Source organism: Xenopus laevis, chromosome 8S (assembly GCF_017654675.1).
Source record: "Xenopus laevis strain J_2021 chromosome 8S, Xenopus_laevis_v10.1, whole genome shotgun sequence".
Taxonomy (NCBI): Eukaryota; Metazoa; Chordata; class Amphibia; order Anura; family Pipidae; genus Xenopus; species Xenopus laevis.
In genome coordinates, this window is record NC_054386.1 from 48,313,514 (window position 1) to 48,336,187 (window position 22,674).

General features: G+C 38.2%; 2 protein-coding genes across 3 annotated transcripts in view; one reads left to right on the forward strand and one right to left on the reverse strand.

Annotated features, from left to right (window-relative positions):
• Positions 1–1,840: 1,840 nt before the first annotated feature.
• Positions 1,841–13,031, forward strand: LOC108700055 (ras-related protein Rab-9B). Its single transcript, XM_018232914.2, has 2 exons — positions 1,841–2,171; positions 11,290–13,031. The coding sequence occupies exon 2, from the start codon at positions 11,310–11,312 to the stop codon at positions 11,913–11,915; it is 606 nt and encodes a 201-aa protein (XP_018088403.1). The 5' UTR covers positions 1,841–2,171; positions 11,290–11,309; the 3' UTR covers positions 11,916–13,031.
• Positions 13,032–19,433: 6,402 nt separating this feature from the next.
• plp1.S (proteolipid protein 1 S homeolog) overlaps positions 19,434–22,674 on the reverse strand; it is an 86,459-nt gene continuing 83,218 nt past the window's right edge. Inside the window, exon 7 of one of the 2 annotated variants that reach the window (XM_041574077.1) lies at positions 19,434–19,857. In XM_041574077.1, coding sequence (XP_041430011.1) covers positions 19,702–19,857 — 156 coding nt within the window. In that variant the 3' untranslated portion in view covers positions 19,434–19,701. 2 annotated transcript variants of the gene reach the window in all.

Sequence of the window (22,674 nt, forward strand, 5' to 3'; positions counted from 1 at the left end):
ATGCGTAAAACTGTGCTTCAGCGCACATGCGCGAAACTGCGTTCCAGTGCGCATGCGCGAAAATAGCGTGCGCAGGAACACATTTAAACAACGTATAGATGCGCCAGTCGCGGAGAGATGGGACTGGACATGGGGTAGGTGACTGAGCGGGTACGTGCCTGGCGCCCCCCCAGCTTTGCGCCCTAGGCACGTGCCTACTCTGCCTACCCCTAGTTCCGGCCCTGATTATTAAGAACAGTTAATTTTTTTATTATTACAGAAACAAAGAAAGCAAATCAGTCAAAAATAAGAAATCGTTTTTCTAAACTACCATCGAACTGGACATCGCCGTTTTTCAAAGGGCTTTCTGTTTAAAAATTTCTGTCTAGTTTAAACATTGAGAAAACAGGACAGAAATCCAGCCAGTTGCAATAACCCAGCCCTGACATCATTGTGCTCACCGCTGATGTCATCATGCCCACCCCAACATCACTGTCCCCCCATTTGTTCCTTCCATTTTGTTCGGGTTTAGCCGCTGGTTATAAAGTGGCAACCCTACATTAGTGCCATGTAGAAAACATTATCACAGCATACTTGCTTGATCAAACAGGCTTTATCCCCCACAATAAGACTTTTAAATGAACAGTTTTGAACAATGGTCTAAAGATCAGATATGGCTTTTTAAAAAAAAATTTAATCACTAGGAAGATAACTGATAACTGTAATTAATTTTTGCAAAAAATGATGCAATTGTGCAGATTATGCACAGTAAATGGGAACTTTATATGCATTGGTTGTAAATAGAAATTTATTGTATAAGGTTTAATTGCATAAGTAAATAAAATTATGTATGGTTGTGATACACTGGAAATTGATATTGAATTTGCTGGTTTTACACATTGTTCTACTGCACCGTCTATTGTGAAAATTGCTGAAATTACACATACTGTATGGGGCAGATTTATCAAAGGTCGAGGCGAATTTTTGAATGAAAAAAATTTGAATTTCAAGCTATTTTTTGTGTACTTCGACTAGGGAATAGTCCAAATTCTATTTGAATTTGAAAAAAATTCGAAAACTAGAATATCAAAATTTATCATGTACTGTCTCTTCGACTTCGAACATTCGCCATCTAAAACCTGCCGAAGTTTTAGCCTACGGGGGACCTCCTAGAACCTATTTGGAGTCAATTGGTGGACTTTGAAAAAACATTTTTTTTGGGGAAAAACTTAGAATTGAATTCGATTGAATGCGCTATTCCTTCGATTCGTGCAATTCGAATTCGGCCGAATATGGACCTATTCAATCAGATATATGCCCCTATGTGTCTGTATGTTGTGACAATAGGGGGCAGATTTATCAAGGTTAGAATTTCGAAGTGCAAAAAACTTCAAAATTCAACCATCAAATAGGGTAGTTCGACATTCGAAGTCGAAGGATTTTTCAAAATCAAACGATTCAAACGAATTTACCAAAAATCCTTTGATTTCTCAAAACTTGCCCAAACACTCAAGATAGGTTATAGGAGGTCTCCCATAGGCTAAACAGCAATTCGCCAGGTTTAAGATGGCGAAGTTTCGAACTTGAACTTTTTTAAAGAGACAGAAAATTCACTTCAAACCTTAGTAAATGTGCCCCTATGTGTTGTTTCCTTCTGTCTGGAAAAGGAAAACATTTTTTTATTTTCATCTCACTGTGTATGTTAACGTAGAGTTGAGACGACAGTAATATCTGACTATGACTGTTTACAATAATAAATAGCTTTTTTCATCTATTTTATGTCAGCAAGCAAGCAAAACATCTTGAGAGCAAGAAAACAACTTAACATCCTTGTTTCACTTTTCCGTTTGACAGACTTCAGTGCTCCCAGCTCCAACAGTGACATATCCTGTACACCCTCTAGGTGTCACTGCCACGTTTTTTTGCTGCTTTCCTGACGCTCACATGGCTCCCTGAGTCCTTGTTAATTTTCTAGCAGTGCTTTTCCTCAGCAGCTGAACACTTGCTGTGAATATTAATGCTGCTGACTGTAGAAATTTGCACATTCACTTCTCTGTTTATACGTGGTCTTGTGGATTTCTTGCGTCTGGAGAAACCTATTGATTCCTGGTATCAGCAAAGTAAGCAATCACAGCAGTTTTGTGTGCCTTTATTCTGTGGATTTGTAAGGCAAAGGCTTTAAGATGCAAAAGGTGAGTAGCTGCTAGGCAGTGTATATATTGTATGCCAAACTATTATTATGTTTTCATGCAGCAGAAGCTGATTTCAGAGCTCTGGGAGATACTAGGTTGTATACATCAAACATTCACATGAATGGGAATAAAGGATTACCTACTAATGGCATTGCTGGAGTCCTTGAGGATTTTAGGCTGAACAGGTCACAAACTACATACCAAATGTTCAAAGTATTTAATACACAGGTACTTCCTATCTTGGGCCTTTTCTTAACAGGGCACCCGATTAATGCTGCAGGTAAGTATGGTTGAGTAAAGAGAGATTCTAAATGTACCCAGTGAGGAGAATCAGAAGTTGTATGAAGTATTAATATCTGAGAGATTTGAGCTGCTTTATAATAGAGTAGAAGGTTGGGAAAACCCAGGCCTCCATTTTCGCTAGGTAACTTTAAAGGGGAACTATGGCGAAAAGCAAAAAATCATTTTAGCTTCTGCATACTGAAATAAGAAACTTTCTAAATACAATCAATTGAATATTCTGTAACGTTTCTGAAATCAAGTTTATCTTCACTATTCCTCTCTCAGCATCAGTTTCTCCTCATTCTGTCTTCATTCAGGAGTTGGGTATTAGATGAATGATACAATATATCGTATGGGGGCTCCTTTTGCCTAGATGTATTAGAGCTCACTCTATTAAAATCACCAGAAATCCTGTCTCTCTAAATTTGAGCAAAAGACAGTTATTTTGTTAGATTTTTTTTGTACTGAAACCAGTTATTTGAGTGAGCTCTAATACATCTGCTAGGAAAGGAAGCCGCCATAAGAAATATTGGATCATTCAATTGACACCCAACTGCTGCATGAAGACAGAATGAAGAGAAACAAATGCTGAGAGGGGAATGGTGAAGATAAACTTGATTATTTCAGAAATGGTACAGAATATTTAATTAATTGTATTTAGAAAGTTTCTTATTTCTGTTAACCCTGGTTAATTTCCCAGCCCACACAAATTGAACCAGTTTTGACTGGTTAGACTTGTTAAGGTCTATAGTTATAACAGTTTTGGGAGCAAGATCATCTTTATGGAGTTTATACGCCCAATCCAGGATATATGATAATGTTTCCAAGTGCCCAATAGTGTAGTTAAAGCCCTAAACAAAGGGGGATAATTACATTTATATAACGTCTCATAAGAGCTTGGAAGTTTAATACCCAACATAGAGATATAGTGCAGCTGCCAGTTGAATCGAAAGTTAAGTTGTAGTAATTTAACCTCGTGCTGTGGGAGAGAAAGATTGCTGTGGTTAATTTGGAGGCCTAATAAGGTGCCGAAAATGTCCAGCATTCTATATAAATTGGGGAGAGAGGTTGAAGGTTTTGAGAGAAAAAGAGTTAGAGCGTCTGCAAAAAGACTAACTATGTGATGGATACCTGCTGTTTCAACCCCTGTAATATCTGGACACAATCGTATTGGCAGTGCCAATGGTTCAATAGTCAGATTGAATAAAACTGGGGAAAACTTGCCTAATAATTTAATATCTGTATTCAAAACTGAAATAGGTCGGTAATTTTTACAGTTTGAAAGATCCGTATTTGGTTTGGGTATAGCTGAGATTTTTGCCTGTCGAGTTTCAGGTTGAAGCATGCCCCCATTTTTAAGCTTATTAAACATACAAGTAAGATGGGTACATAAATCCGGAATAAATTTCTTGTTGTAAGAATCCGGCAGCTCATCTCGGGGTCCTGCCCAGCTCAAGTTGTTTTATAGCTAATGTAACTTCCTCTTTAGAGATGTCTTGATCAATAAATTGATCCTTTGTCAGTTGAGAGCGATTAAGATTAGCAAAAAAGCTGTCTTAATTCACATACTTTAGGAGGATCGGCATACAAATTTTGATAGAAACGGGCAAACTCCCCGGCTATTACATAGTTACATAGTTAAATCAGGTTGAAAAAAGACAAAGTCCATCAAGTTCAACCCCTCCAAATGAAAACCCAGCATCCATACACACACCCATCCCTACTTTCACATAAATTATGCATACCCATATCTATACTAAGTATAAAATTTAGCATCACAATACATCATTTTACGTCTATCTAATAAATCATCCAAGCCACTTTTAAAGGTATTAACAGAATCAGCCATCGCAACATCACCCGGCAGTGCATTCCACAACCTCAGTGACCTCACTGTAAAGAACCACCTTCTGCAAGACTTTATTTGCTTTAGTAGCCACAGAATGACACTGTCCAGAATTAGACAACTTGTTATCTACAAAAAACCCTAGATCCTTCTCATTTAAGGAAACTCCCAACACACTGCCATTTAGTGTATAACTTTTATATTATTTTTGCCAAAGTGCATAACCTTGCATTTATCAACCACATTTTCCAGTTTGCTGTCCAGTTTCCCAACTTAGACAAATCACTCTGCAAAGTGGCAGCATCCTGCATGGAACCTATAGATCCAGGCCAACATTTCTTAATTTAACTAATAACCTTCTTTGTTGCACTGTATCAAATGCTTTAGCAAAGTCTAAGTAAATCACATCCACTGCCATCCCAGAATCGAGGTCCCTACTTACCTTCTCATAAAAATAAATGAAGTTAGTCTGGCAAGATCTATTACGCATAAAACCATGCTGGCACAAACTCATAGTATTATGATTTGCTATGAAGTCCAGCATTTTATCCTTTATTAACCCTTCGAAAAGCTTTCCTATCACTGACGTCAGATTAACTGGCCTATAGTTTTGAGGCTGAGAACGGGATCCCTTTTTAATAGAGGCACCACATTAGCAATTCGCCAGTCTCTCTGCACTATGCCAGACCTCAAAGAATCCTGAAAAATTAAGTAAAGAGGTTTTGGCAATCACAGAGCTAAGTTCGCTAAGTACCCTGGGATGAATACCATATGGCCCTGGACCTTTGTTTATCTTAACATGTTCTAGTCTCTTGAATTTCCCCATGTGTGAACCATGCATCATTAGTTGTATTACTAATTGGGACTATCAAGAAGGAAACCTTCATTAACTGGTTCCTCATTTGTGTAGACAGACGAAAAAAGTGTTCAGAATCTGCACTTTTTGTTTCTTTTCATCAACCAGCTGATCCCCCTCTGATAATAAAGGTCCCACCCCTCCCTGCTTAATTTTTTTATTTAAAAAATTATTTTGAATTCTTTTTACTGCTTGCTGCAATATCCTTTTCCATATCAATTTTATCTTGCCTTATAGCCTTTTTTCATGATTTATTGGCCTCCTTGTAACTTATAAATGATTTGGCTGTCCCAGCTAACTTGAAAGCCTTAAAAGCATGACTTTTCTTACCCACCTCAACACAAACACTTCTATTGAACCAAAAAGGTTTTGCTTTGCAACGACGTTCCTTGCTTACAAGGGGAATATACTGACATGTATATTTATTAATTTCCAAATATTCTTTATTATTTTCCAAAGAGAAGAGTAAAGCAGATTAGGTATACAGCATATTCTCATGTAGCATACAGTTTCCGTTATGAATTACCAAGTATACCGTTGAGGAAGGGAGAAGGGTTGTTAGTGAGGAGGAGAGCAAGGGAAGAGATAACAAAGAGAAAAAAGAAAAAGAAAAGGAAAAAGAGGAAGAAAAAGGCACATCCCAAGTTTACCCCAAGATCACATTGCTCAAATAAAAAACCAACAAAGTATTACACAGTGCAGTTAGATCAGGCCAATGGGACTGATGATCCCGGAACGGATAAGGTTTGCCGACACAGGTCAAGCAATTGTGTGTGTCTCCAGACTCTCCAAATAGCGGTGTTGTGGGTTGCTCGCCATGTATATTTATTAAGCAGCATTTTAAAGACTTCCCATTTTTGTTCTGTGTTTAACCCTGTGAAAATCATTTCCCACTTAATATGTTGTAGAGATGCCCTTATACCAGGATTGGCCATACTTTACTAATGCGAGGTCTACTTTTAGTGATGTTGTACCATAATGTTCTACATCCATAAAACCATTGTTAGCATTCTGTTCCATGAAAAATATTACTTAATTATTGATTGATGGGAAAATGTATATTGTTATATTTAACAACCACAATTGCTTAGGTAACCTTAACATAATAAATATCTGAATGAAAAGCATAAAATAGGAGGGTGATATAGACAAGCTGTTTGTTGACAGAGTTTTGAGATCTATTGCTCACCAGCTAAAGGTATACTGGTAGATCCCAATCTACCTTTTGGGCACCCCTGCCTTATACTGTCAAAGTTTGCACGTCTGAAATTTAGTGTTTTAGTTACTCCCTTATAGAATTGCTTCTGCTACAGAATCTCAAAGGAGACCATGTTATGTTCACTATTCCCTCACCCACACAAATACTAGAGATGAGTTTGATATTATTAGTTATTACAATGTCCAAGAGAGAGTGTTATTCCTTGTAGGTTCTTAAACAAGCTAGAATAAAAAGTTGTCATTCAGCATATTTACAAACCTACTAGCTTTTTTTGTCGTGGCAACTCCATTACCCCAGTCAATGTCTGGATTGTCATGTCTTCAGCATAAGCTGTCATCATGCCATCATATTTCACAATCCATTTGCTCTGAGCTCACTCCGCTGGACACTTGCTGTAAGTGCACAATGTCACTTCCTGTATTGAATTTACACCTCATAAGGCTTATAGCAGAATCTGAACTAATCAGGCTACCATACTCCCACCATGTGACCTAGAGCAATGCCTTGTGGGAGCCTGGACTCCATTTCACAGAGCATGCTGCTGGAAGAAGCACACAGTTCTGCATCTCCCTTTATGATAGAATCTCTGGTAAGCAAATAGTTACACCAAAACACCTCCACAGCTGCCAGCACCCCCAGAGACATTGTTGCATAGACATTTGTGCCAGTATATATATTTTATGCTGCAGTTATATGTTCATTTTCATGTTTTTATATAGTTCACTGCAAGCATACTTATTATATTTCTGCTGTTTGTATTACAGTTTCATCGCTATTCCACTTGCTTATCCAGTAAAATCTACAGACTCCAAGCTTAGTCTCTTTATTGGATTGTGGGGAGGTTTAGCTGCATGTCGAACTACACACTGCCCAGGGTAACACGTAGGAAGGACAGAACATGGATAATTGAAGTCAACCATAGCAACAACTTGACCCAGCTGTGAAGCTGCTTCTATCTGCAAGAGTAGCTGGGCTTCATACTCGTCACTTATACGAGGTGGTTTATAGCATACACCAATGATAATTCTCTTTGTAATCTTTTGCCCAGTCAAAATCTCTACCCAGAGGGATTCCACTCCCTCACCAGTGCCATCAATGGTTATTTCTTTAGTGCATGGCTTTAATTCAGGCTTTACATACAAACACATTCCTCCATCCTTTTTAATCCCTCTGTCCCTCCTAAAAAGGATGTAACCATTTAAATTCACAGTCCAGTCACATGTTTCATTCCACCAGGTCTCAGTGATACCAATTATATCATAATTTTTAGAGCATGCAATTAATTCTAGGTCTCCCATTTTACCTGACACACTCCATGAATTTGCCAGCATGCAGCGGAGGTTACTACTTTTACTTTTGAAATTTCCATTACTTAGTGGAGAATCGTATGTTAAGTAAGTATTATTCTGTTTTCCTTGTAACAGAGGGGCCTCCTTAGCTGGTAAACTGTATGCCCCACTCACTCCTCCCCCATGACCCCTTACCAATCCCACTGCTCAGTCTACCCTAGCTTCCCCATAATTCATTATCTCACCCCCTTGCCTACTTTAAACACTCCTCCAACCTCTTTCTTTCCCCTAGCACAGTGGACCCCCTTCCATTGAGGTGCAAATCATCACAATTGTATAGGTTGTACCCCAAGGAAAAATCAGCCCAGTTCTCTAGGAACCCAAACCCTTCCTTCCCACACCAAGACTTGAGCCACACATTTAGCTCCCTAAGCTCTCGCTGTCTTCCTAAACTTGCACGTGGCACAGGCATAATTTCAGAAAAAATTACATTGGAAGACCGTTTCTTGATCTTAGAGCCTAGATCCCTGAAATCACTCTTTAAGGTTTTCCATCTACCATTTATTTTGTCATTAGTACCGATATGCACTAAGACAGTTGGGTCATGCCCAGCCCCACTCAATAATTTGTGTAACCAATCAACCACATGCCGAACCCTGGCACCAGGTAGACAGCAAACGGTTTCGGTTGATGACAGATTACCCTATCCACTTTCCTAATAATTTTCATCCCCTACAGCCACAATCTTTTTAGCCCTGAGATTACCTGTTAATCCCTTTTGAGGTTCTAATTTTGTGTACTGTAGGAGGTTTATACCATTCATTCAATTTAAGTTCTTTCTGTAACTGAGAGATTTGAGAGGATTAATCAGCCTCTGGAGACTCATTTTGTAATAACAATAAAAGGTCTAGTTCTTGGGTCAAGGAAGTAATAGCCAATAATCTATCTTTTTTATGCCGGGAACCTTGTTGTATAAAAACACCTCTAATGAACGGTTTATGAGCTTCCCAGAGTGTAATAGTTGATGAGACTGAGTGGAAGTTTTCCTTAAAATAATTAACAAGGGATTCTTTAACTGTTTCAATTACAGTAGGGATACTGGCTAACTAACTATATTAGAAACATTTTTTATTTTGCACAGCCTATCTATTTACCCAGTTTTTATTTTTACACTGAACAATTCCTTTAAAAGGGACTCGTTCAAACTCCAGTATCTAGGGCCTGGGTGCGTCAGTATTTCTGAAAGTGTAATACTAATAGGACAGTGATTAGACCAGCTAATATTTAACATTTTAGCTGAGCAGAGGGAAGGTAAATTAACTGGGGTGAGGAAGATATGGTCTATTCATGTTGATAACTTATGTGAAGCTGAATAATGAGAATGTTGATGTGTATCGGGGTTTAGTTCTCTCCAGGCGTCTTTTAGAAGCTAACCGTTTCTTATACGCAATTGGATCTTTGATAGGTTTACTAGGGATTTTGGGTACGGGGGTCACCGAACTATCTAGATCCCATACTAGGTTGGAATCCCAACACAAGTTCATTTGACCTTGTTGGGTACAAAGGTCAAATAAAGCAGATAGAAAAAGTAACTGATTCGTATTAGGTGCATAATAAGATACAATGGTAAGTGGGTTATCCCCAATATGGATCAAAGCTATGATATACAGCCCCTCGGGATCTGTGTCACTTTATCTACTGTTATAGCTAAACGTGCATGGAATCATATAGCTACCCCTTTTGTTTTGTTGGAGCTGGTAGCTAATAAGACTGTTGGGAATCTCTTGTGTAAGGGAAGGAGGAGTGGGCAAAGTGGGTCTCCTTTTAGCATATTATATCTGCTCCTAAGGAGGAAAAGTATTTGAATGACACGTCCATCAAGTTCAACCTTTTAACTTTTTTAACCTTCTTAACTGCCAGTTGATCCAGAGGAAGGCAAAAAAAACCCATCTTGAGCCTCTACAAAAATTTCTTCCTGACTCCAAAATGGCAATCTGTTGTAATACCTTGGTGATAGGGCCCAAATTCCTGAGTTTCTGGAGCGTAACAGGTGAGAAATCCATGTAGATTTGATAGGGGTGGGAGCGAAATTCCAACTTATTGGTCTTCCAAGCAGCTGCTTAGATGGGTCTGATGATAGTGTATATATAGTATTATATCCTGTGGAGGGCCATCTGGTCTCCTGGGTCGAAGGACATGGTGAACCTGGTCAATCTCCAGTCGAGTCACCGGGAGCTCTGGAAGAAGGCCTTGAAGAAGTTCGGTGATCCTTGCTGAAGATCTACTATGGATTCTGGTAGTCCTCGAATTCTTAAATTGTTGTGACATGATCTGTTTTCGGCCTCCTCTATTCTTTCAAGTGTATCCTTCCTTTGAGCTTGAAGAGAGATAATATCCTGCTCATGTGAAGTGTAGTTATATTATCAATGTCAAGTTCTGCGTCTGCTATCCGTTGGCCAAGCTCTATGACTTGTTTGGATAGTTCTGCGGTAATCTTGTTTGCTGTATCGTTGAGTTCTTGTTTTAAAAGAACCTTGAATCCAGAGCTTGTAATACCTCACTCTGCTCTGGTGAAGATGATAGCTGGCTACCAAAGAAGCTGCTTTGAGATGCCATGAAAGGCGTTCCCGGTTGTGTTGCAGTATGTTCAGGCCTAACCAAGAACTCGGAGACAGGGCATGTCCCCGCAGCTGGAGGAGAAGGAATGTTAGGTCGCTTCTTACATGTTCTCCTTGTCTGCTGGCTAGCCATATGCAGGGACAGTGGTCTACCTTACATTGTTGAAGCGAGTAGAGTTAGTAACGGGTCAATTGAAAGCGTTCATTAGCTTAAAACTGCTGTCTCAAATGGTGGCCATCTTGGACAGTGCGCGCATGCTACAAGCAATTGTAACAATTTAAGATAAGCAGGTCTCTTGGGGAAACTAACTTGCAGCTTAAAGGACAATTCGCCTTCAGCAAAACTGTAATACATAAAAACCACAGAAATGTGTTCAAACTTTCATAACCTGACAAATTTTGTAAAATGAACATGGTAATTAGTGTGGGCGTGGTCAAAAATTTTATCTTTTTGTCCCTCTTTCTATTTCGTATGTAGTAGGGTGTTGGGAATCTGAAATTTGTAGGTTACCAAACATATGCAGGGCTATTGGTTGAATATCCCAATTCCATGTCTTCAATGTAGTTACACCTTTGTTATGGTTAAAGTTAACAAATTACATCTGCCTTTGTCATTATATACCATAATTGCACAGTACAGGTATGGGATCTGTTAACCTGGAAACTCATTATCCCACAGACTCCATTATAATCAAATAATTGAAAATTTTGAAACATATTTCCTTTGTCTCTGTAATAATAAAACAGTACCTTGTACTTGATCCAAGCTAAGATATAATTAATCATTAACGGAGGCAAAATAATTCTGTTGGGTTTATTTATTGTTTAAATAATTTTTTAGCAGATGTAAAGTATAGAGGTCCAAAAAGAGAGAGACCCTTTATCTGGAAAACCCCAGGTCCAGGTGATTCTAGATAACCGGTCCCATACCTGTACATAGCAAAGTGGTTAGGTTTTGTTTCATTTATATTATACCTCTCTGTCACTGCATCGCTTTCTTCCTTGCAGTGATTTCAGAGAGGACAGCAATGAGTGGAAAGTCTCTGCTCCTGAAAGTTATCCTTCTTGGGGATGGTGGAGTTGGGAAGAGCTCACTAATGAACCGGTATGTCACAAATAAATTTGACTCTCAAGCCTTTCACACTATTGGAGTGGAATTTCTTAACCGGGACTTGGAAGTTGATGGCCGATTAGTTACCCTACAAATATGGGACACAGCTGGTCAAGAACGCTTTAAGAGTCTGCGTACACCATTCTACCGTGGGGCTGATTGCTGTCTATTAACCTTTAGCGTGGACGACAGGCAGAGTTTTGAGAATCTTAGCAGCTGGAGAAAGGAGTTTGTTTTGTATGCAGATGTCAAGGAACCTGATGTATTTCCATTTGTGGTACTGGGCAACAAGGTGGACATGAGTGAAAGGGAGGTAAGCACTGTGGAGGCCCAGGCCTGGTGCAATGAGAATGGTCGATATCCATACCTAGAAACAAGCGCCAAAGATGACAGAAATGTGGATGGTGCATTCGAAGAAGTAGTGAGGCAGGCATTGGCTGTGGAGGAGCAGGTGGAGCATTCTGTACTGGGCTTTACCATAGATCTCCACAGCAGCCAAAGTTCAGTGTCATCCTGCTGCTGAAGTTGGTAAAGATGAAAGGTGAAAAATATTGAAGATCCATTTGGGAAATAATAAATGCCCTTACCTGATGGGCTAGAAGAACTGGAAAAAAAGAAATGTCTAAATATGGGTATATAGGATCTACCTTGTGTTTTGGTCAATGGTATTATAAGGATATCTATTATAACTAAAGGAAAAGATGATGGTGTATCCTGCATTACATAACATCTATTTCAGAAATAATTTCCAGTCGTGAAAATTGTAAAGATATATGCTGCCCACACTGAGCAACATGCAGTGCTACAAGGTGGTTCTTGTGTTACAATCTGAAAGTGAAAATGAAACAAAAGAAGCAGAAAATTATTTTTTTGTTGTTCTTCTAATGTCATCTGAGTTAGATGGAGAACTCAATGTGAAGCACTGTATATAACAAAGATCTGATATAAAGTAATAAAAGCAGCTTCTCTGAAGCTGAAGAAAACAAAATGTGATGGCACATCTGGTAAAAGACAAAAAGATTGGTTTATTTCATTGGCTTGGTACTGAGAAAGACCAAAATAGGATCCCAAGGCTTTATAGGCTAAATATACAGCAACCTCTGCAGCAGCTTGCATTTATCTGCATCCACAACTATCACCTGCTGCTCATTTTTGTGCAATAAGTGGAGTTATTTTTGTCAAGCTCTGCTGCAAGGACAGTATTTATCTGTTGTCCAGTATATTATTTTCTACCTTGTCTACTTCATAATATTGCATTTGCCTTTAGAGTGCACTGTGGTAAAGGAACCTTTTGATTTGGCATAGTATTTAAGTACAACTCATGAACTTTTTGTATGTGTGAGGAACTGTTACTTGATAACCTTATTAACATACAGGCTGCAACCAAATGCAGTGACCTAGAGGTTTTCGATTAATGAGGATGGATAATAATTATATATGCCTTTGGTAAGATAACACAATAAAGAGAGGACATTCATGTGGGCACTTTATTAATACATTGTAGTTAAGTGGTGTTTCTGAAAATATTTTCATGCCAATAAACAGTGTATGTGTTCTGGTCAGACCCCTTTCATGTATCTGATTAATACAGCATGTTTACAAATTGCACATGATTTTAATACAGTTATCATTTCTCTTTTTTCTTGATTGTCTCAATGGGGGAAATCTGGAAATTTGTAGGGGCTATTTTGAAGTTATATCAGCTTGGAAAATTTTTAAAGGCCAGTCCCACAAAATTACGGAAAAATCCATTGTCCAAAGCTTTCTGCATAATAGGCCCCATGCCTGTACTGGGTTTTTGTCTCACCAATATCAATACAATTGAGTCCCAATGGAATTTACTGTTACCTCTGACTCCATATGAACTAGTTGCCTGAACTGCAGACTAGTTGGGAAAGTTCAGACAGTTGGGGAATAACAACTCAGACAGGGTGTGCCTTTCTGTTCTAGAGACAGCAGAATATACCATGTGGTTCCTGATTATTTTATTTTGTGTATAATGCATATGTATTGCCAAATGACTCATTGCGGTTGTTGATGTTCCTTGTTCGCAAGTGTTCTGATGGTTTCACACTGCACAGAAATATGCCAGTGGGTTTTATTTGTCCTGCAAAGGCTAAAGGTCTCTGCAATGATAGATGATGGATGTTTGCAATGTGGATTCCCATAAAATTGCCTTCACCTTCTTGCCCACCAGGCAGCTAAAACATGCTGCCTGTTCTGAAAAAAAATCTTTGTAACCCTTGTAAATGATCATTTCGATGCAGGTACTTAAAAAGGATATTTTATTAACTGTGAAAAGTGCAGAGAAGAGCAACATGATCATTGAACAGCTGACGTGGGTAGAAAAGGATAAGTAAACATTTACAATAAATGAATGTAAAATTGGTAAAGAAAAACATTAGAAAACTCAGATAACTTTTCTCATATCTTTCTTAACCAGAAGAAGATCAGACCCAGCCCTCTTTCTTTCTCCTGACAACTTCCTTGACAACTTGGTAGCCAGAACGGTCTGAAACTGACCAGGTAGAGCTCTTGTAACAAAATTCAAATTTTTAGTTTGTTATAGAATGACCACTTCTAAGTAACGTGGTCTTCATTATTTATTTTGTATTGCCTTTGAATAATTTGCCCTCTTCTTCTTCTGAATCTTTTCAACTTTCAAATGTAGGTCACTAAAAACAGTAAGGCTACAAATTCATGGTTATTTGCTACTCGTCTTTCAGACCCTCTTCTATTCAATAGTTCAGTCTGTTTTTCCAAATTAATGCATGGTTGCTAGGTTAATTTGGATCCTAACAACCAGTTTGCTGAAACTGGAGAGCTTCTGAATAAAAAGCTAAATAACTCAAAAACCACAAATAATAAAAAAATTAAAACCAGTTGCAGTTTGTCTCAGAATATCACTACCTCCACCATGATAAAAGTTAACTTAAATGTAAACCACCCCAGAACCCTCCCCACCCTAGCCTTCTGGAAAAGGTTGGTAGACCATGCCCTTGCCCTCATAATACTAACCTAAGAGACAAGAGGAGCTTATGATACATTTAGCAAGATACCTAAACTATCTCCCTAAACTGGATGCAACCTATTTTATACCACCAGATACACGCATATCTATACCAACAATTGTAACTCTAAGTGACTATTCTCCTGTCTGTTTACACTTGACCCAACACTAATCAAATCTACCAGATATTGTATTGTATTTCTCTGTTTGTGTTGGTAAAACCAATAAAAATGTACTTTACAAAAAAAAATTTGCAATGCAGTCAGACAGCAAACCAAGGCAGCACATTTGTATCAAATAGAGAAACCTCAAAAAACTCCTACATAGAACTTATGTGGTACCAACTCGACTACATAAGATTTATCCATTTTGTGACCCACACTGCTTCAGGGGTTGCCAAGAAAATGGGTCAATGCTTCATATATGGTGGAACTGCACAGTGGTTTCTAAGTTTTGGGACTATGTAAAACACCTTTTATCCACAATACTGCATACTGAATTCCCTAAGGACCGTTTGTTATGCTCCTATGGAAAAAACCCAATAGGTTCAACAATCCAGCCCACAGATTATCTCAACATATTCTCAAAGCAAGACTGTTAATTGCACGCAACTGGAAAAAGGCTACCATACCCAGACAGGGTACTACTTGGATGCCACCAGGTCTTAAACGAGAGGTGCAAGGCAATAGGTTCTGGATAGGCAGAGGGGCACGACTGTAAAGCAAAGTCTTTGGGCAGAAGGTCGTAGTACAAGGCTTTTAGGCAAAGGAGTAGTCAGATCAGTCCGGGTCGGGGCAGGCAGAAAATAAACGTAGTCAGGCAGGCAAGGGTCAAACCAGGAAGTCAATCAGAGGGTTAATCAGAAGAGGTAGTCGGTAATCAGGCAAGGGTCAGGATCCAGTGGTCAGAATAGTCAAAAGCCAGGCAGGGGTCACAACAGGAATCAAACAGGTTCAAAAACAGGATTAGCAAAGCTCAGGAAGCACCAGGAATAAACTACTATCACGGGCAAGGTCCTGTGGCTTTAATAGGCTTTTATACTTTTAAAATTTGGCGCCAATGCGCGCTGGTGTCATCACACCAGCGCACCTGCACCTTTAAATGACATGGAGGCGTGCGTGTCCCTGCCGCACCACTGGACCACCAGGGTGAGCTTTTTTTTATTACATTGACATTATGCCTTAATCCTATTATGTTTATTCATATGATATTGAGTGAAACCTGGCCGCTCTAATTTAATTTACTTTATCCTATTTTATTTTGTCATTTTATTTTATTTTATTTTACTCTAATGTATTCTATTTTACTTTAATTTATGGTATGTTATGTTTATATGCTTGACATGCTTAAACAAGTTTATTTATTATGCTTGGAAAACCAATAAAACATTTCAGTGTTAAAAAAAAAAAAATTAAACCACCCCTTTAATATCTTGGAATTAAATATGAATAAATGATAAATGTAAATTGCAAACATGCTTACTATAACACTCATCAATTTTACATTCACTTGTTTTAAAGGTTTACTTATCCTTTAACAATTTTAGTTTTCGAATAAAAAGGAAAGTCTGCAGGAAGAAGAAGAGTTCAGCAATAGCCTAAACCTACTGTGTTTGGGTTTAAATCACTATATGAGACTTGTTCACATTGCGTGCTTTTGGATAATGATGAGAGGAAACATAGCTCTCTTGATTATAATATTCATTAATTTAGAGACACATGGAAATATTAATTTGAGAACATTTTATTCACTTTAATGCAAAGGTCTGATAGGTCAACGATCTCAAACCAAAAAAAGTGGCATCCACTGACATAAAGTCTGTTTTTCAAAAAACTTTGTACATCTTTTTCTGCAGTTATCTTTTATTGCTTATTGTACCATGGGAATCTGTGAATGCTTCAAAGCGCAAGATGTGGTGCCATAATTTTTTACAAATACAAGTTTGGGATACTTTATCCGGAAACCCACTATTCAGAAAGCTCCAAATTACGGATAGGCCATCTCCCATATACTCCATTTTATCCAAATAATCCAAAATTTTAAAAATTATTTCCTTTTTCTCTGTAATAAGAAAACAGTACTGTAAGAGGCGCCAGGAGATTATCCCAGCTTCTTACCTCCCGGCGCTTCTCTCCCCAAATGGCGACGCGCTTCCGGGTTCCTCTTCCGAAGTGTCATGACACCATCAGTGTGCGTCAAATTTGAATTTTTGGTGCCAAAGACAGCTTAAAAGGCCAGTCCACTATTTTGTTAATGCCCAAGTTGGTTCCAGTTTCACTGATCCTGCCGAAGCGTTGTTTGTTATTGAATTCCTGGTTTCTGCTGCCTGCCTTGAACCTTTTGCCCGACTTCGACTACGTCTTCTCTTCAACCCTGCCGGTACCTCACTTATGGTTTCTGCTGGATTCTGCAGCAGAAAGCCCAGGGGCCCAAAAGGGCGTCGGTGAACCTGTGCGTCCGTAAGGTAACGTCACTGAACAAGGTTCCTGACAACGTCGTCATTACAAGTACCTTGTATTTGATCCCAACCAAGATATAACTAATCATTGTTGGAAGCAAAACTATCCTATTGGGTTTATATAATGTTTACTTGATTTTCTAGTAGACGTAAGGTACTAAGAAAAGAACCATTATCCGGAAAGCTCCAGGTCCCGAGAATTTTGGATAATAGGTCCCATACCTGTACAGTAATTGTTTACTATGACCTATCTGCTTGATAAATGATATATAATGCTTTTCCTCAGCTATTGTGACTTTATCTGTTTTCCCTGCTTGAAGGCAAGCAGGGAAATACACTATGCACAGATCTCATTTTCTGTACCCTGGAATTTTTTTGTGCAAAGCCATAAATCAATCCCCAGCGTTATCATTCAGTCCAAATACTTATGCTTTCTCAAACTGCAGTGAGCCTAGACTCAAGATGCAGTTATGGAAGTCTATTTCCTAATATTTTCATACAGCTCATGGATGGCTATGGGTTTTACAAACAGCTGGTTGAATACTCACACGCACATACACACACCAGAGTCCAAAGCACCATGGCTCAAATATAATAAAACTTTTCTAAATATTTTGTATCTTCAGAAAGGATTGTTCGCCTTTAAATTAACACTAACTATGATGTAAAGAGTGATATTCTGAGACAGTTTGCAGTTGAAGGCCTGAATAGAAATTACATGATAAAGTGTAACAATAACAACAAAATGGTAGCCTCACAGAGCAATAGGATTTTAGATACTAAGGTAAATGAATCCCTTTGATAACTGACAAGAGGCACAAGAGAAAGACGGTAAAAAATTGGAAAACTATAAAAAAAAATGTAAATTATTTGTTAGGAATTGCTCATTCTATAACATACTAAAAGTTAAGTTAAAGGTTGAAATAACCATTTAAGACCAGGGATCCTTCCCTTGTTTTTTCCCACAGTGTTAAAACCATGGGTATGACTATATGTACAACACTGGTACTTTTTGTTTTTTCTAATTTTGCTCTCCATTAAGTACTTGAGTTTGCATTTCTACATTTTAAGCATGCAGTTAATTTTAATTTCACAATATAATCATACTGGTATGTTTTCCTTATCTATCTCATATTGCTTTAGTGCCAGGCCGTGCCTTAGGTAACCTAGTCAAACAACTCTCCCCCCACAGGCACCCATGGTGACGGGGGGATTGGTGATAAGTGAGGTAAATGCATCACCGGGCCAGGAGCCACTTACTTAACACTTTCTAATTCATTGGTAGCACAAACCCAACAATTCATTAATCCCTAAAAACTAACTAGAGCTGACTAAGGGTAGGACTACATGGATGTTTTCGGCAAGATCTGACGCGCTGCAACAAAACAGCGGCGTCAAATCGCATGCTGCACGTTGCGTCTGCATCCGACATTTCCATTACTTACCTTATTTCTGTTGCACGTGGTTTGACGCTGGCATTTTGTTGCAGCATGTTGGATCGCGCCGAAAATGTCCATGTAGTCCTAACCTTAAATATAACACAAATCAAAGGAAGAATTAACAATTGGAAAAAAGATCTTGGTAAGTCTGGTAAATCACACAGTGCACACACAGGTAGTTATAAAGCCGTGTAATTAATTTTGGAATTAGGTGGAAAGTTCTGGCATTAGTGCCACCTTTTTACACAAATTTAATTTAAATCCACTTGCACTTTAAATTCTTATTGGCACATAGAAAACTTGTATTAACTAAGTAAGTTGTCACTCTTACTAAGAGGAGGTGATGTTGAAAAGGAAATTGAAGAATCAATTGCAACAAGTTTAATATTTTGGACTAGACCAGGGATCCCCAACCTTTTGAACCTGTGAGCAACATTCAGAAGTAAAAGCATGAAAAATGTTCCTGGGGTGCCAAATAAGGGCTGTGATTGGCCATATAGTAGTCCCTATGTGGATTGTCAACCTAAACTGAGGCTCTGTTTGGCAGTACACCTGGTTTTTATACAACCAAAACAAAACTTGTTCCCAATCCAAGAATTCAAAAATAATCACCTACTTTGAGGCCACTGGGAGCAACATGTTGCTCACAAGCTATTGGTTGGGGATCACTGGACTAGACAGAGACAGAAAGACCTGTATAGGATCCAGGGAAACCTCATTGCAGGAACAAAACTATACATTCACCCAGGCATGTTTCAGGGGCTGCTGCCGTCTGAGGCAGCAGCCCCAATGCCGCTCCTGCTCCGCTCTTCTAACTTCCATTGGGTGGAGTAGGGGCCGCATCGCTAGTGTAGTGAGCGCTATTGCACTCGCTGCACTAGAAAAGCCAAATGTCCGTTTTAAAAAACAGAAATTCGTCTCTTAAAGTTACCAGAGGCGGCTTTTTGCCGCCCTTGGTAACTGGCCGATCTGTGCCGTCTGAGGCAAGATTCTCACCTTGCCTCATGGGCGGAGCGGCCCTGCATTCACCTCTTATTATCTCGACTTGTACATGCAAAGGCAAATATAGAAAGAAAGGCATAGTTTTTTTCTGAAGTTATTTAGTGATGAATTGAAAATAATAAAAAAAAAAGCTTGGGTTTATTCCAATTTATTGGCATAACTATGTTTTAAAGTTAAGGTTTCAGTGTAGGGTAAATAGAACACAAATATTGATTCAGTTAACAGACTTACTGATGACTTAAAGTATTAAAGAATAATACAATTATAGAAAACTAATAATCATTGATGTACATCATGAAAAAAACTGGTATATGATCAATAGAACTGCCCTATATAATAAACAAAACTGGCAATAAAAGGCTTTCTCCTAACCTGGGACACTCCAAACATAACAGACATTTTACAACAGGTTCTCTGCACTCCTTTGGGGGGTCTCTGGCAGAATATCAGTGAGTTCTGAGCTCTCAGCCTGTGGTGTCTCCTGGCTTTTCCCCTTTTCCTCTAGGACACGCTGTTGATACACCCTGTTGGCCGACAGACACATGAGGGCGTGTATCTGAAAGAAAAGGGAGACCAGTGTCTGCCTTTGGGTTAAAAAAAATCCCATCAAGAAGCTCCCTCTTTTTTTAACGGAATGACTTCCAAAATATAAAACCTTACCGAAAGTTGAAGATGCTCCTTAGAAAAGCAAGTCTCACTACAGCCCTATGACCAGTTCGGGAGAAATTCATCTGAAGGTATTTGCCTTTCATTGAACTTATTAGTTACAGGTGACATGAAAGGAGCTTCAACCATTGTGTTCCTCAGTCAGATGAAAAACTAACTTTAAATCAAGGCAAAAACAACAGGGCTTTGTACAACCATTCAATCCTTGGGTTCAGTTATTAAAAAGCTAACCAATACCAGATAACACAAGCAGGTTGAAGGGGTGGTTTTCTTTTGAGCTAATAGGAATGGCTAAGCAACTTTTCAGTTGGCCTTCATTTTTCCTGTCTTTGCCTTCTTCTGACTTTTTTCAGATTTGAAATGGGGGTTTAAAAAACAAAAGCTCTGCAAGGCTACAAACTTGTTACTGATACTTTTTATTACCTATCTTACTATGCAGGCCCTCTACTACTAATATTCCAGCCTCTTATTCAAATCAATGCATAGTTGCTGGGGTAATTTGGACCCCAGCAACCAGATAATATAAATTATAAAAAATAAAAATCAATTGCAGATCTCAGAATAGCATTCTCTACATCATACTATAAGTTAGTTGGTGAACTTTTGAGTTGGCCTTTTTTCCCCCTGTCTTTGCCTTCTTCTTCTTCTGACTCTTTCCAGCTTTGAAATGGGGATCACTAACCGCATCTAAAAAACAAAAGCTCCTCAAGACTACAAACTTGTTACTGCTACATTTTATTACCCATCTCACTATGCAAGCCCTCTACTATTAATATTCCAGCCTCTTATTCAAATCAATGCATAGTTGCTGGGGTAATTTGGACCCCAGCAACCAGATTATACAAATGATAAAACATGAAAATCAATTGCAGATCTCAGAATAGCATTCTTCATCATTCTAAAAGGTAGTTCATAGGTGAAGGTGAACTTTTCAGTTGGCCTTCATTTTTTCTGTCTTTGCCTTCTTCTTCTTCTGACTCTTTCCAGCTTTGAAATGGGGGTCACTGACTCCACCTAAAAAACAAAAGCTCTGCAAGGCTACAAACTTGTGACTGCTACATTTTATTACCCATCTCACTATGCAAGCCCTCTACTATTAATATTCCAGCCTCTTATTCAAATCAATGCATAGTTGTTAGGGTAATTTGGACCCCAGCAACCATATTATACAAATTATAAAAAAATAAAAAACAATTGCAGATCTCAGAATAGCATTCTCTACATCATACTAAAAGTTAGTTCATAGGTGAAGTGTGCCTTTAAGTATTTTCTGACTTCCCTTTAACTGAACACAAAGACTTAATGATCATTAATCGGCCCCTTAATGAGATATTTTTATAATTCTTACATTTTGCCTTTGTGTATCTCTATTTAATACACCCTATTTATTAATTGTAATATTGTTAACAGGCAGGAAGAGAAAGCTTACTAAGGGCATTCGACATTCATACTGTATGTGCACATTTAAATTTCTCTATATAAGAGTGCGCTGCTACTTGCTTACAAATAAAGAATCACTCTCCATAGACTTTGAACTGCGGCAATAGCAGTCACAAAAGGCAATGTCTATTAAGTTTGTTAAAACACCTAAATAGTTCTGTTACAACGTCAATATGCAAGGGAGGAATGTTCAGTGCACAAAATAAGCTGTCTTCTCTATTTAAAGTAAACATAATTGAAATGTTGAATAATTTCCATTTGCAAGGAATGGTAGAAGATCACGTCTTAACCGTGTTCCTCAATTTATGTATAAGGTTTAGATTTAAGGGGAATACATGCAACACTCTCTGTGCTATGGTGATATTAACATTCTGAGTAGTAATACCACCCGCATATTGAACAATCGGGACAACCCTGCTGAATTGCTGTTTTAGCCTATGAGGGGCCTCATAGAACCTATTTGGAGTCAATTGGTGGACTTTGAAAAACCTAAGGTTTTTTTTTTTAAATACTTCGAATGTAATTTGATCTAATACAATCTTACTTTGATTTGAACGATCGAATACAACCTATTCACCTGCAAAAAAAAACTTTTTTTTTTTTAATGAATTTCGGTAGGTCTTTCGTTATTCAAATTTCGAAGTTATGGGAGTTCAAAAAAACTCCCATTACTTCAAAATTCGACCCTTGATAAATCTGCCCCCAAATGTTGTATAAAGGACTATTTTCAGAGAGAGAGGGAGAGTTTGTGAATTCTTTTCTCTCAAAGTGCTTCAATTTCTTCATTAGAATGTAGGCCTAATTAAAAAATAGTACTTGACCAGTTTGGGTGTCCCAGCCTTACACTATCATATAGACAAGTATGATAAGGTAACAGCATTTTAGGTTGCTGGAGAAAACTAGTTACACTTCTTTTCGTCATTCATAAATAACGGAAATACTTTGCAAGCCTTTTCTAATGTATTTTAGCATACAATCTGACTTGCTCATAAGATGAGCAGTTATATTGATCATTACAAGTTATATTCATGATCTACAAGAATGTCAATTGTAAAGGGAGAAATCATTTTAGAATTTACAGACTTATAAAGCATGAAGTACACACATACTGTATTTGCCACACACACAACACATTTTATTTTTTTGGATTAACTTTTGACCCAATGAACTAGCAAATGTCTTTTTTTGTAGCCTGATGCATATACTAATAGCACATTTTGCATTGAATTGTCTCAGAGGGTATTGTAAGTATATTTTGGATGTTTCT